The following is a 14268-nucleotide window of genomic DNA, read 5'->3' as shown; positions in this document are numbered from 1 at the left end:
TATTTAGGCAAACACCTAGCTGTAACCCATCAAGTTATTCCTGTACTCTACACACCAAAACCTAACTCAGGAGTGTATTTTTATAACAAATAGCCAAGTCTGGCCAATCACAAACAGCCAAGCCTCAGCCCATCGGACAAGGCAGCCTTAGATCTCCTTAGATCAGACCATACCTATGGGACATTAGGCAGCCTTAGGTCTCCTCTTTGCCTTATTTAGGCAAACACCTAGCTGTAACCCATCAAGTTATTCCTGTACTCTACTTCTGTGTTCAGCTGATAAAAGCACACTTTCCTTGCTGTAGAGCGGAGGTCTCTGAACCCCTTTCAGTTTACAATGCTACCTAACTCATTAATCATTCTTTGCCCAAAGAAACTCTGTCAAATTTAACTTGTCTAAAGTTTTTAACATATAAAAGCACCATAGGTGCCTGAAAAGCAAAAGAACCCGTGAAACACATTCTTTTTCACAGAATTTGCAGACATATGTCACCTGTTTCTTTTCAGATAATTTATTTGACTATTTCTTTTTTTTACTTGCTGGACTGTCCAAAACTTCAATCTTGCCTTTTCCACCTTCAGAATTGGGAAGCTTAATGTTATCTATGGTGACTTCAGATGGGATGCTGTCATCTTCGTCTTCTGATTCTGAACTGTTCTCTGAACTGTCTTGTGAACTCTCTTCTGAACTGTCCACTTCTTTTGAATCCGACTGATTCATCTCAAACAAAGCCACATCCTGCAAAAAGTAGTGGACAGGAAATCTATTTCAGAGCAGTTCCTTAAAAAGTCGTAATAAAACAATATTGGGAATAACCAACATTCAGCAAACATTGAAACATAAAGGATAAGAATTTGGTTTTTTTTGGAGACAGAGTCTTGCTCTGCTGCCCAGACTGGAGTGCAGTGGTGTGATCTCAGCTCACTGCCACCTCCGCCTCCTGGGCTCAAGCAATTCTTGTGCCTCTCAGCCTCCTGAGTAGCTGGGACTACAGGTGTGCCCCATCACATCCAGCTAATTTTTGTATTTTCAGTAGAGATGGGGTTTCACCCTGTTGGCCAGGCTGGTCTTGAACTCCTGACCTCAAATGATCCACCCACCTTGCCCTCCCAAAGCGCTGCAATTACAGGCATGAGACAGCACACCAGGCCACAAGGATAAGAAATGTTTTTAAAACAACATGGCTCTTTTATATTTTTAGTTACCAGGGTCTGTCATAATGATGATTTAAATTTACTCTAAGTGTCTAAAATATCTGCTACAGCCCAATTCTATATACCCTAAACACATTCAACAACATTCTTTCAGCAAATACTAACATGAGTTAGGCACTACACTAGGTACTAGAGACTCAATAACAATAAAAAAATCAAAACAAACCCCTCGCTTTGGTGAAATTTACATTTTCAGGCAGAGACCAGTAAATTACAACCTGCAGGCCAAATCCTGCCCACCGCCTACTTTTGTTCAGCTCACAAAGTAGGAATGTTTTTTCTATTTTTAAGTGGTTGGGGGAAAAAAATTAAAATACTGCTATTCACGAAAGGTGAAAATTATATGAAATTCTCATTTCAGCACCCATACACAGTGACGCACTGCTCTAATTGAGCCAATAAGCGATCACTCGGGGCCTTCTGTTGGAACTGTTGAGAGAGAAATCTGAGTGAGTTGCTGACTCTAAGGCTGAAGCTGCTGATAAACCAGAAACCTACCACAGCTGGGGGAAGAGCATGCTCTAGATTAGGTCAACACTAGGAAAGCAGAACCAAGAGACAGAGCGGCTGACCACTGAGGACACTGAGCACCTGGATCCAGGTGCACCTGAAATCACCAATCCTGGAGTTTTTTTTCCCCAATAAAATGTTTTCCCCTTGCTTATTCATGTATGTATTGTCAGTGGCTGCTTTCACACTATGACAGCAGAGTTCACCAGTCACAACAGAGACAGTAAGGCCCACAGAACCTAATGTATTTACTATCTGGCCTCTTACAGAAACATTTGTTGACTCTTGTTCCAGAGGCGAAAGAAAGGCAATAAACAAATACATATAAAGCATAATGTAGGGTTGTGAAAATATGGAAAAATAAAGCAGGATAAAATAATAATACAGCTATCAGGGAAGGCCTCCTGAGCAGGTGATGACTGAAAAGAAACAGAGGGAGTAGAAATGGAGAAATCTAGGGAAAAGCATTCTACCTGAGAAAACCGCAGGGGAGAAGACCGGCTGCAGTGAGACTGGTGCTGGAGGGCAGTAAATGAGGACTGTGTAGGAGATAAGGTCAGACAGAGCAGCAGTGCCCAACCTCTTTGGTACCAGGGACCAGTTTTGTGGAAGAAAATTCTTCCACGGACCTTGGCAGGGATGTTTTGGGGATGAAACTGTTCCACCTCAGATCATCGGGCATTAGAATCTCATAAGGAGCGCACAACAACCTAGATCCCTTACATGCACAGTTCATAATAGGGTTCACGCTCCTGTTGGAATCTAATGCCACTGCTGATCTGACAGGAGGCAGAACTCAGGTGGTAATGCGCTCTCACCCACCGCTCACCTCCTGCTGTGCGACCTGCTTCCTAACAGGCCACAGACCAGTACCAGTCCACAGCCTGGGGGTTGGGAACCTCTGAGATAGAGAACTGCAGGCAGGATCATATGGACCCTTTGAAGGACTTAGTTTATTTGAAACGTGATGGGAAGCCCCCAGGTCCCAAACTGTGTGAACAACGGACCCCAGGGAAGGCACAGTGAACGCAGGAAAACCTGCTAAGAAATTGCTGCAATACTCCAAAGGAGAGGCCATAATTACCTGGGCCAACAAAGGTCCAAAGGAACTGCAGAGGTTGTACAAAGTGGTTGGATTTGGGATCTATTCTGGAGGGAGAGCTGAATAGAATGGCTAATGAATTAGATATTATTAACAATTGTCTCAGCTTGGTCCAGACACAGATATTATAAACGGAATTCCACTGCAGAAACAAGATATGAGTATAAACTGAGAGAACATTTTTGCACATAGCTTATGTAATCAATTGCTCTCTTCCACACATCATTTATTTTTGCATACTCAATAAATCAGGCTATGATTACCTCTTTTGGGGCTTGGACAGAAAAAAACCCAGTTAGGACATCGAGTAAATTAATGCTTCAGAATAACAAATGTAGCATTTGACTTAGAAAAAAAAACCTTCCTGTGACATCATATGACTAAAATGACTAAATCATAAAATGACTATGTACCTATACAACATTGGAAACATGAGCTAACACCAGGAAAATGAAAACTTGAAAATAAAATGGAAAAGTTCTCTTCTTCTTAGGTGACAGGCAGACCAGTAATTTCACCATATGAAAACAAAGCATAGTTACCATTTGTATAACTTTACTATGAGGCCCATCAATGTTTTCAATATTGAAACGACCAGGTGGTGCAGCTGCCATTTCTTTTCTTAGCTTTTCATTTGCCCGTGCCATCTGTGGGAGAAATGTCTGTACCTGGTCCAATACTGTGGAAAGTAAATATAGCATATCAACATTTATGCTAGTAAATTCTGAAACCCAGGATTTCCTATAAACACTTCTGAATTGAGTATTAATAATAACAACCATAATTACATATCTTTTAGTTCCCTTCATTTAAAAACCCTCCATCCTCTTCTGAATAAAACAGTAGGACTACACAATCCAGCAATTAATTGTTTCACAAATGTTTTATGTTTCTCATATATCCCCAGGACTGTAAACTCCTAGAAGGCTGGCATTCAACAAATAGTAACTAAATAGGGAGGCAGTGTGACTTAACAGTTAAGAGCACCAGGTTCTGAGGCTTTAGGGTACGAATGACTAGGTATGTACAGAATCCTAGTTCTACCTCTATCTGAATTACCTTGGGCCAGTTAATTAAGTAGTGGTTATTTCTGCCTACCCAACATATGTTCCCTTTCTTCTGATAATATAACCCTGGCTTTCCTTTTAAGCTTGTGTCACTCTTAGTCACTCTTGCCTCTCACCCCATACATGCCTACATCCTCCATATCCTTGGCCACTGTACCGTGCTTTAGTGGCATCACAGTGACACGCTGCTCTAGTCGGGCCAATAATAGATCACTCAGGACCTTTTGTTGGAACTGTTGAGAGAGAAATCTTTCTGAGTGAATGACTGAGTTGGCTGAATATAAGGCTGAAGCTGCTGATAAACTGGCAACTCTCCACACCTGGGGGAAGAGTACGCTCTAGATTAGGCCAATACCCAGGAAAGCAGAACTAAGAGACAGAGTGGCTGACCTCTGAGGACACTGAGCACCTGGATCCAGATGCACCTGAAATCTACTGTGCCTGGAGTATTTTTCCCCCAATAAAAAGAGCCAACATAATTTCTTCTTTTGCTTAAGGCAATCTGAGCTGGATTTTAGTCATTTGCAACCAAGAATCCTAATTAATACATTTAATTCTACCTCTTGAAACCTCAGTGTACTAATCCATAAAAGAGGAGTGATAACTGTCAGTCACTGTGCCAAATACAGAGCAGTCAACAAACAAGGATATTTATTTTCTCTCTCAAAAGAGGCCCAGCACATAACCATGCATATAACAGACTCTCAAAACTTATGTAACTGCTATGGCTACATAACAGATGACTAAAATGTCCAGCGTATGGAAGAAGAAAAGAAAATAGTGGCCAAGGTCAAGTAGACGACCTCTATTTGTAAAATAAGGTGCTGGAGGGACTCCCTAAGAGCATGCACACAAATAAAGCCCGACATAATAGTGAATGTTAGCTCTCATTCCCCTTCAGATTACAGAAAGAGAAATTACTAATACAAATAAAGGTATTTCTCTGTCCTCAGATTTAAATATATTGCTACAGACAGAAAATCTGGTACTGCTTTTGTTTCCAACTAATGAATCAAGTAGAGCAAAACAAGTACCAAAATGTGCGGCCTGAACCGTGATCCTCAGAAGCCAAATAATTCCGTGGTACTCTAGGAGAGTATATGCTGAACCCTGAGGCTAGTCCAGTCGTACTTCTTCTAAATTAAATAATACTCAACACACAACACCATAATATTCAAAATGTCCAACATCTAATAAAAAATTAGCAAACATGCAAATAAACAGGAAAACATAATCCATAAAGAGTAGGGAAAAAAAGATTCAGAAATGATGCAGACGACAGAATCAGCAATAAGAATGTTAAAACAGCTCTTATAAATATACTTTGTATGTTCAAGGAAGAAAAGAAAAGCACAAACACAAGGAAAGAAAAAAAGATGTAAACAGTCTCAAACTTCTAGAGATGGAAACTGTATCTACCTTGAAAAAATACATTTGATAGAATTAACAGATTAGACAATATAGAAGAATAGTGAACTCAACGAAATCAGCGATAGAAGCTATCCAAATTGAAACACACAAAACATAAGACCCAAACAAACAATCAATGAGCTGTGAGACAACCTCAACTGGCAAAATTAGGTGTCATTGGAGTCCCTTCAGGAGAGGCGAGACAGGAGCAAGCAACAACAACATCCCTAAAAATTTCCCAAATTTGATAAAAATTATAAACCCATAGATCCAGTAAGTTCAACAAACCCAAGCTCAAGACTCACAAAGAAAACTACAAAGGGCACATCACCATAAAATCGGTAAAAACCAGTAATGAAGGGAATCTTAAAGGCAGCCAGAGAAGAAAAGAAACACCATATTCATGACACAAAATGACAGTAGACACTGGCGTCAGAAACAATGCCACTGAAAAGAAAGTGTAGTGATGTCTTTAAAGTACTGGAGAAAACAGAAAAAGCAAAAAACCACACTGTCAACCTAGAATTCTAAATCCATTAAAGCATCTTCCAAAAACCGAAAGCAAAATACTTTCTCAGACACACAAAGGCTGGTAAGTCTATCTCCAGCAGAGCTGCACTATCAAGAATGATGTTTACAATAAGAAACCTGATTTTTTAAATGTGTTTAAGATTTGAATAGGCACTTCACCAAAGACATACAAATAGTGACACATGAAAAGATGCTCAACATTATTAGCCATTAGAAACAAATTAAGATCACAACGCGATACCACTATATCCACACTAGAACAGCTAAAATTAAAAAGGCCATACCACATTTTGGTTAGGATGTGCAGCAACTAAACTCTCATACCTTGCTGGTGGAAATGCAAAATGGCAATTTCTTCTTCGTTAAAAAAAAAAAAAAAAAATTACACCTTCTATATACCCGCAATTCCACTCCTAGGTATGTAATCCCTCAAAACAAAAACCTATGTCCACAAAAACTGGTTTTTGGATGGGCAGCCACCATATGGTCATTTCAGCTATTGTAGATTTACTGCTACAGTAATGATGCTACAGTTAAATTCTCCTTTCAGAGTACTCATGATTTCTTAGTTTATTGATGTGATACCTTCATTACCTTCATGCTTATTTACATTGTTTTTATTGAATTTTTGCCTTTTTTTAATATTAAGAGTGAATTACATAGAGGGCATTCGTGTAATAAAGTCTGAGTGTGGGACATACTTATGAATGTGCAGTACAGCAATACTACAGAATAATAAAGAGAACTGGCCATTATGCTGTATTCTAAGTAATATTTATCATTTAAATAATTGTGTCCAATTCAATGGGATGTGGTTGTGGTTTTCCATCCATATATATTAAGTTTGAGGCTCAGTAACCTCTAAATAAATTTGCCATGGAGATTAACAATTGTTTTTGACTTCCCAAAATTCATCCCACAAGCAATTTTTCACGAAAAAGTTACCCTCTTAAAGTAGAGAAATAATGTAAGAAGTTCCATTCTGTGTACTGACTTTATCATGTAAATCCCAAGTAGGACTTGTTCCACTGGACTATCTGTGGTTTGATACCTGACAATGAAGGCAGAGACCGTCCCACAGCTTAATCAGACAAAACTCCGCATTAGAGAGGGTGAGAGAGGGGAAGAGGTACTTACAGGGACTCCTCTCTATCCGAACTGTTTGAAGAGTGGAGGTCTTTCTGGACTTAGGTTGGGAGTTGATGAGCAACCTGTCCCATATACCTGAAAATACAGACACACAAACACCCTTAATTTACTACAGCATAAAAAAACAAAGGCCCATCAGTAAGCCTCTCACATGACCAGTCTTAAGACTTGACTGTCCACACTCCCCCCAAATTTTTTTTTTAAAGGAGAACTCCAAGCTCCATTACAACATTTTAATTCTTTATGTACAGCCAGCCACCTCTCCTTTCTTACGCCTGTCTCATTCACCTCTATCACCAATGGCAGGTAATAAATGCACACCAATCTGCACTTTTCTGGATCAGAAATTCATTAGCAGACAAACGTGGGTCTGCAATGACAGAACGGAGGAAACAGTACAGAGCATAACAATGGTTAAGTGAAGCCAGAAATGGTTACTAGTTGTGTAACACTGGGCAACTTACATGATCTTCAAGCACTTGTTTCTTCATTAGTAAAACATGCTTGCCTGGTATTTCCCCTTCCCTGAAGACGTTCAACCCAAGGAAAGCAGCCTTTTGGGGATTTTGTCACCCACTCTACCTTTCCAGCCTCATTTCTCACTACTCAAATCATCCCAACTCTCTATCCCATCAGAGTTCCAAGAGGGGAACATACAAAACTCAAGGCTTTGCACACCCTATTTCTAATACCCGGAAAATCCCTTAACTCTCTGGTTAAAAAACAAATCCTGTTCACCTGCAAAGCAGAGCCGCAACAAACATCCATTGAATGCCTACTACTTAAGGCCTACTGGATTCGTGATCAGAGCACAGAGTCTGGAGCCAGTCTACTTGAATTCAAGTCCCAGTTTTGCTACTTTCTAGCCACATGATCTCCAGAAGGTAAATTACCTGTATGATAAATCATGTCTCAGGTTCCTCAACTATAGAACAGAGATAACAGATTTTCTGCAAAGGGTTGTTGTGAGGATTAGATGAGTTAGTTCCTGGGGCATACATAGTAAGGACTACATAAGCTTTGGTTATCATTATTATACTTCCTTCGGAATCTCTGGGTTCTCACAAAACCTTTTCTTCAAGCTAGTATTTACTGACAACATGCCCAAGCCTTTTTACGCATTCTCCTCCTCACAAAAATTCTACAGGCATTACTACTATCACCATTTTCCAAATGCAAAAACTGAGGCTTAGGGAATCAAAATAACTCTAAGTCCCACCAGTTAATTACTAGTGGAGCTGGGATTCGAACTCATGCTTTTAAATTCTACCTATAGTGTCTGAAATGCTGTGTGGATTTCCTGGATGCATGTCTCCCTCTACAAGACAGAAGCACTAAGGGGTGGTCTGTGTGGGTGTGAAAGAGGTAGGGACTGTTAGCATAATATTACTCCGCTTCCCCCTATCAGCCAACTGCTCCGACCCAGGCAGCCAAACCAAAAGCCCTCCCTTCCCCAAAAGAATTCGAGAGCGTCCCAGCTTCCAGGGCAGGGCAGATGCCTGGCAGCGGCGCCTGGCAGGGTGGGCGCTCACTACCTTGCAGAATATAAGAACCACTAGCTGGGGAAACCATTCCGGGCCCGCAGCCGGGTGCCCGCCCCAAAGCCCCCACCCCTGCCGCGGGCAGGGCACGCCGGAGCCCCGCAGCAGTCCCCGGGGCTCCCCTCGAGGGTACGGAGCCCGGGCAGGGAGCCACCGGCCGGCTCCCAGACTGCACCGGCCGCGCCTCCTCTGCCGCACGTGTGCGGCCCATGCCGCCGTCACCCGTCCGTCACCTCCGCGGCCGTCGCTTCCCGCCGTCAGCAGCTCCTTGGACACTGGGACTCCTGAGGAATCCCGGGTGGGCGACGAACGACTCGGGCTAGCCTGGGGCTTGCCATGGACCTCCATGCTTCCCTCAAGCCTGCACTCTCAGGCCCGGATGCAGGAAAAAGGCTCGGGTAAGGGGGCGGGGAGAGGGCCGCGATTGGAGGAAACTGCGGTGGGCGGAGTAAGGAGCGGAGAGAGAGGCGGGGCGAGCGTGGTGCAGCCTGGAGGCTGCGCGGGAGCAGGGGCCATACCTACTCCTGGAAAAAAGAAAGGTTCAGACACTGTCATAGGAAAAAAGAGCGGGCAAGGCTCGATTTCGCCAAATTCGGGCATAAAGAGCATAACATTAGGCTTCCCTCCTCTTTATCCTTTTTTTATTAAATTTGTTTTTTTAATTGGTGAAAAAACACGTAACAAAATCTACCATCTTAACCATTTTTAATTGTACAATTCAGTGGTGGCAGACCTCTAGATCATTTTCATCTTGCAAAACTGAAACCTTATACCCATTTACCCCTACTCCAGTCCCTTGGTAACCACCATTCTACTTTCTTCTTTGTTTCTTTTTGAAACAGCCTTGCTCTGTCGCCCAGGCTGGTGCCTCAACCTCCCAAGTAGCTAAGATTACAGGTGCACACTACCACGCCCGGCTAATTTTTGTATTTTTGTATAGAGACGGGTTTTCACCATGTTGGCCGGGCTGATCTTGACTTCCTGACCTCGGGAGATCCACCCACCTTGGCCTCCCAAAGTGCTGGGATTACAGGCGTGAGCCATCATGCCCAGCTACCATCGTTCTACTTTCTGTTACTATGAGCTTGACTACTTCAGATACATTATGTAGGTGGAATCATACAGTACTTGCCTTTTTGTTACTAATTTCACTTAAAATAATACCCTCAAGGTTTAGACATGTTGTAGCACATAACAGGATTCTCTTCTTTTTTAAGCCTGAATAATATGCCATTGTATGTATATACCACATTTTCTTACCATTGATCTCTCAACAGGCGTGCTGGTTGCTTCCACCTCGTGGTCATTGTGAACGCTGCTGCAATGAACATGGTTGTACAAATATCTCTTAGAGACCCTGCTTTTCAATGCTTTGGGATACATACCCAGACGTGGGATTACTGGATAATAGGGTAATTCTACTTTTTAGCTTTTTGTGAAGCCTCCGTATAGTTTTTCATAGTGGCTGCACCATTTTACATTCCCACAGTGCACAAGAGTTCCAATTTCTCCACATCCTTGTCAATATTTCCTTTTTCTGTTTGGTTGCTTCTTTCTTTTTGACAGTGAGCGTCCCAGTGAGTGTGAAGTGATATCTTGAAGTTTTGGTTTGCATTTCTCTAATGATTTAGTGATGCTGAACATCTTTTCATGGGCTTGTTGGCCATTTATATATCTTCTTTGGAGAAATGACTATTCAACCCCTTTACCCATTTTTTAATCTGGTTATTTGTGTTTTTGTTGTTGAGTTGTAGGAGTTATTTATATATTCTGGATATTAACCCTTTATCGGATATATGATTTACAAATATTTTCTCCCATTCTGTAGGTTGCCTTTTCACTCTATTGCTTCCTTTCCTGTTTGTTCTTTTAACAGTCTTTATTGACCACCTGCAGTATGCCCAGACCGCTCTTATATAGGATTCAAAGCAGAAGCAGCAGAAACCTTGGACCAATCTTTTCTGCTTATTTCTGACAGTGCAGAGGCTCCAGAATCAGCCTGGAGTGGATTAAATCCAGTGTCATATTATTCATTTAGTAGCTGTGACTTTGGGCAGATCACTCCCTGAGCGTCTGTCCTTCTCTGCAGAATCAGGATAATAATACTTCATGGGGATGTTATAAGGAATAAAAGAGGAAAAGGAGTAAAATGTATGTAATGGCACTGGTGATACAGAATGATTGGGCTCCCAGCTAAACCCCACTCTAAAGCATGGAACTGTGGCCCTAAGTGACAATAGCTGACCCCATTTTTCGCCCAAATGTTGCCTTTTTAGCCTGCCATTCCCATATCCTGTGCCCATAAAAGGACCAGCTGACAGAGCAATATGAATGGCTAAGTGTTGGGGATACAAGAAGAGACTACAGATAGCTGCGGCCAACTTCAGATGGTGCGACTTCAGGGAAAGATCACCTTCTTCCCCCACCATCCCCTTTCCTATTCCCCATTCCACTGAGAGCCACATCCATTACCCAATAAAATCCTCCACATATACTACCCTTCAGTCTGTTCATGTGACCTGATTCTTTCTGGACAGCAGACAAGAACCCATGAGGGCAGGGGCTGGGACATTGCTCCAGAGCCCACACACAGCCTGCTCTCACCAGAGAGGAGTGACCGGTGAGTTCCAGCATTCGTATTTTCGCTCTGGGTCCTGCACTCACTTGCACGCTCCCTCTTGTGAGGAGTGGCAAGCAGCAGGCTAAGTGAAATGAGCCATTCCAGTTCCTGCCCATGAAGGGGGTCAAGGTCGAGGGAATAATACCATCTCACTGGTAGCAGCATTATTATGTTCATCATAATAAATTAACACTATATTATACGAAGTTACAAAAGCTAGGCCACAAAGAATTATGACAGAAATAACAGTAGGCACTGAGGAAGAAAACACTGATTAATGGGCCTGGTGCGGTGGCTCATTCCTGGAATCCCAGCACTTTGGGAGGCTGAGGTGGGCGGATCACGAGGTCAGGAGATCAAGACCATACTGGCTAACAGGGTGAAACCCCCTCTCTACTAAAAATACAAAAAATTAGCCGGGCGCGGTGGTGGGCGTCTGTAGTCCCAGCTACTCGGGAGGCTGAGGTAGGGGAATGGCATGAACCCAGGAGGTGGAGCTTGCAGTGAGCCGAGATCACACCACTGCAGTCCAGCCTGGGCAACAGAGCGAGACTCCATCTCAGAAAAAAAAAAAAAAAAACAGATTAATGCATTTTAAAAGTTATTTCACTATCTTCCTACTTCCAGTTAAAACCTATTAAATCTAGAGATCCTTTGCATTCCCAGCACTGAGCTTGTAATATGTACACAGTTAATGATTAATCTGCGTTTGATGAATGAAAGAACAAAAAGAAGATGAACAAATGTATAATTGTGAATTAACTGTTTGATTGATTGACCACCTCAACAAACCTGGATTCTAGACACTGGAAATTTCCTCAAATCACTTTTGTGAATGGTTGGTTGAGATCTGAAGTACCCCACAGGTGCAGCGCCATACAAAATGAGTGGGGCATTTGTATTAGCCTGTTTTTGCATTGCTATAAGGAAATAGCCAAGACTGGGAAATGTATAAATAAAAGTGGTTTAATTGGCTCACCATTCTGCAGATTGTACAGGAAACATGATGCTAGCATCTGCTAAGCTTCTTGGTGGGGGCTTCAGGAAACCAACAGTCATGGTAGAAGGCAAAGGGGGAGCAGGCACATCACATGGCCAGAGCAGGAGCAAGGAAGACTGAGCAAGGTGGCCAGGCGTGGTGGCTCACACCTGTAATCCCAGCACTTTGGGAGGCCAAGGTGGGTGGATCACCTGAGTTCAGGAGTTCGAGACCAGCCTGGCCAACATGGTGAAACCCCGTCTCTATGAAAAACACAAAAATTAGCCAGGCATGGTGGCAGGTGCCTGTAATCCCAGCTACTTGGGAGGCTGAAGCAGGAGGATCACTTGAGTCAGGGATGAAGAGGTTGCAGTGAGCCAAGATCATGCCACTGCACTCCAGGCTGGGCAACACAGTGAGACTTCATCTTAAAAAAAAAAAAAAAAAAAAGAGAGAGAGAGTGAGCAAGTTGCCACACTCAGTATCATGAGGACGGTACGAAACCATTCATGAGAAATCCACCCCCATAACTCAATCACCTCTTAGCAGGCCCCACCTCTAATACTGGGGATTACATTTCAACATAATATTTGGGCAGGGACACACATCCAAACTATGTCAACACTGCTAGTTTGTAAGAATAGCTTAGAAATGAAGACATTCAGATCTTTCCAAGATAGTGTAGAAAATGCACTGGCAGAATTTAGTCTCCCTTCCAGAAAATTATGTTGTTAACCAAAAGAGCAGTTTTGTAAAATATGAAGGTAAATATAAAACATAGTTTCTCTACTTCTAATCTCTTTAAAAGATAATTGAGTGTTTTAAGCAAAAAAATATGTATCGTGGGGTTTATAACAAATATAGAAGCAAAAAGTATGGCAAGAATAGCACAGAAAATGGAGGTGGTAAATGGAAATAAATGTTGTAAGGATCTTATATTTTATGTGAAGTGTTTTTAGTAGGGTTTGAAAATAGATGGTGATAAGTTAAAATTTTATATTGTAAATAGTAGAGCAACTACAAAAAAATTAAAAAGACAGATATCTAATCAGCCAATAGTGAAGATAAAATGGAGCCATAGGCCGGGCGCAGTGGCTCACGCCTGTATACTAGCACTTTGGGAGGCCGAGGTGGGCAGATTATCTGAGCTCAGGAATTCGAGACCAGCCTGGGCAACATGGTGAAACCCTGTTTCTACTAAAAACATAAAAAATTAGCTGGGCCTGGTGGCATGCACCTGTAGTCCCAGCTACTTGGGAGGCTGAGGCAGGAGAATTGCTTGAACCTGGGAGGTGGAGGTTGCAGTGAGCCGAGATCATGCCACTGTACTCCAGCCTGGGCAGCAGAGTGAGACTCCGTTTCCAAAAAAAAAAAATGGTGCCATAAAATACATTCAATTAATCCAAAAGAAAGCAACATAAAAAATAAAGAGGAACAAAGAACATTTGGGACAAATAGAAAACAACGTCATAGTACAGGTAAGCTATACTCATTTCAGTAATGACATTAGATGTAAATTGGTGTCTTCCTCCATTTGGGCTGCTATAACAAAATGCCATAAACTGGGTAGCTTATAAATAAAAGAAATGTATTTCTCACAGTTCTAGAGGCTGGAAAGTGCAAGACCAAAGTACTAGGAGATTTGGTTTCTGGTGAGGGCTCACACTCTGATTCATAGAGGGCCCCTTCTTGCTGCATTCTCACATGGTAGAAGGGACAAGGCAGCTTTATAAGGGCATCATCTCATTCATAAGGGTTCTACCTTCATGACCTAATCACCTCCTAAAGGTCCCACCTCTTACATCATCATCTTGGTGGTTAGGATTTTAACATATGAACTTTGAGAGGACACAAATATTCAGACCATAGCAATTGTTCTAAGACGTAAAGGCAAAAAAATTGACAGACTAGATAAAACAAAATCCAACTGTAGGCTCTCTGCAAGAAATTTGCTTTAACTGGAAAGATACGGTTAGGTTAAAAGTGAAGTGATTAAAAAAGATTAACTATGCAAATACTAAACAAAAATAAAGCTGAAGTAGCTATGTTGCTATCAGATAAAATAGATTTCAAAACAATATTACCAAGGATAAAAAGGGACTTTTCATAATCATAAAGAGATACATTTGTCATGATGATATAACA

The 14268-nt window shown here is 41.9% G+C and overlaps 1 protein-coding gene and 1 long non-coding RNA gene across 2 annotated transcripts; one reads left to right on the top strand and one right to left on the bottom strand.

Annotated features, from left to right (window-relative positions):
- Positions 1–495: 495 nt before the first annotated feature.
- Positions 496–8924, bottom strand: NOPCHAP1 (NOP protein chaperone 1). The gene is made up of 4 exons (XM_003832556.5): positions 8758–8924; positions 6972–7058; positions 3369–3505; positions 496–738 (listed from the first exon to the last, which is right to left on the bottom strand). Exons 1-4 carry the CDS (start codon positions 8870–8872, stop codon positions 520–522), a joined length of 558 nt encoding a protein of 185 aa, XP_003832604.1. The 5' UTR covers positions 8873–8924; the 3' UTR covers positions 496–519.
- On the top strand, positions 8795–12958 carry LOC129393544 (uncharacterized). The gene is made up of 3 exons (XR_008620477.2): positions 8795–8922; positions 9802–9936; positions 10801–12958. It is a non-coding gene; the product is annotated as an uncharacterized LOC129393544 (long non-coding RNA).
- Positions 12959–14268: the final 1310 nt, after the last annotated feature.

Source organism: Pan paniscus, chromosome 10 (assembly GCF_029289425.2).
Source record: "Pan paniscus chromosome 10, NHGRI_mPanPan1-v2.0_pri, whole genome shotgun sequence".
In the NCBI taxonomy this organism is placed as follows: domain Eukaryota; kingdom Metazoa; phylum Chordata; class Mammalia; order Primates; family Hominidae; genus Pan; species Pan paniscus.
This window is presented reverse-complemented; position numbering and strand designations above follow the sequence as displayed.

Coding starts and splice junctions, on each gene's coding strand:
- NOPCHAP1 (XM_003832556.5), bottom strand. CDS start 8,872: ATGGAGGTCCATGGCAAGCCCCAGGCTAGCCCGAGTCGTTCGTCGCCC. Junction 7,059..8,757: donor GGGAAGCGACGGCCGCGGAG/GTGACGGACGGG, acceptor CTGTATTTTCAG/GTATATGGGACAGGTTGCTC. Junction 3,506..6,971: donor TCGGATAGAGAGGAGTCCCT/GTAAGTACCTCT, acceptor TACTTTCCACAG/TATTGGACCAGGTACAGACA.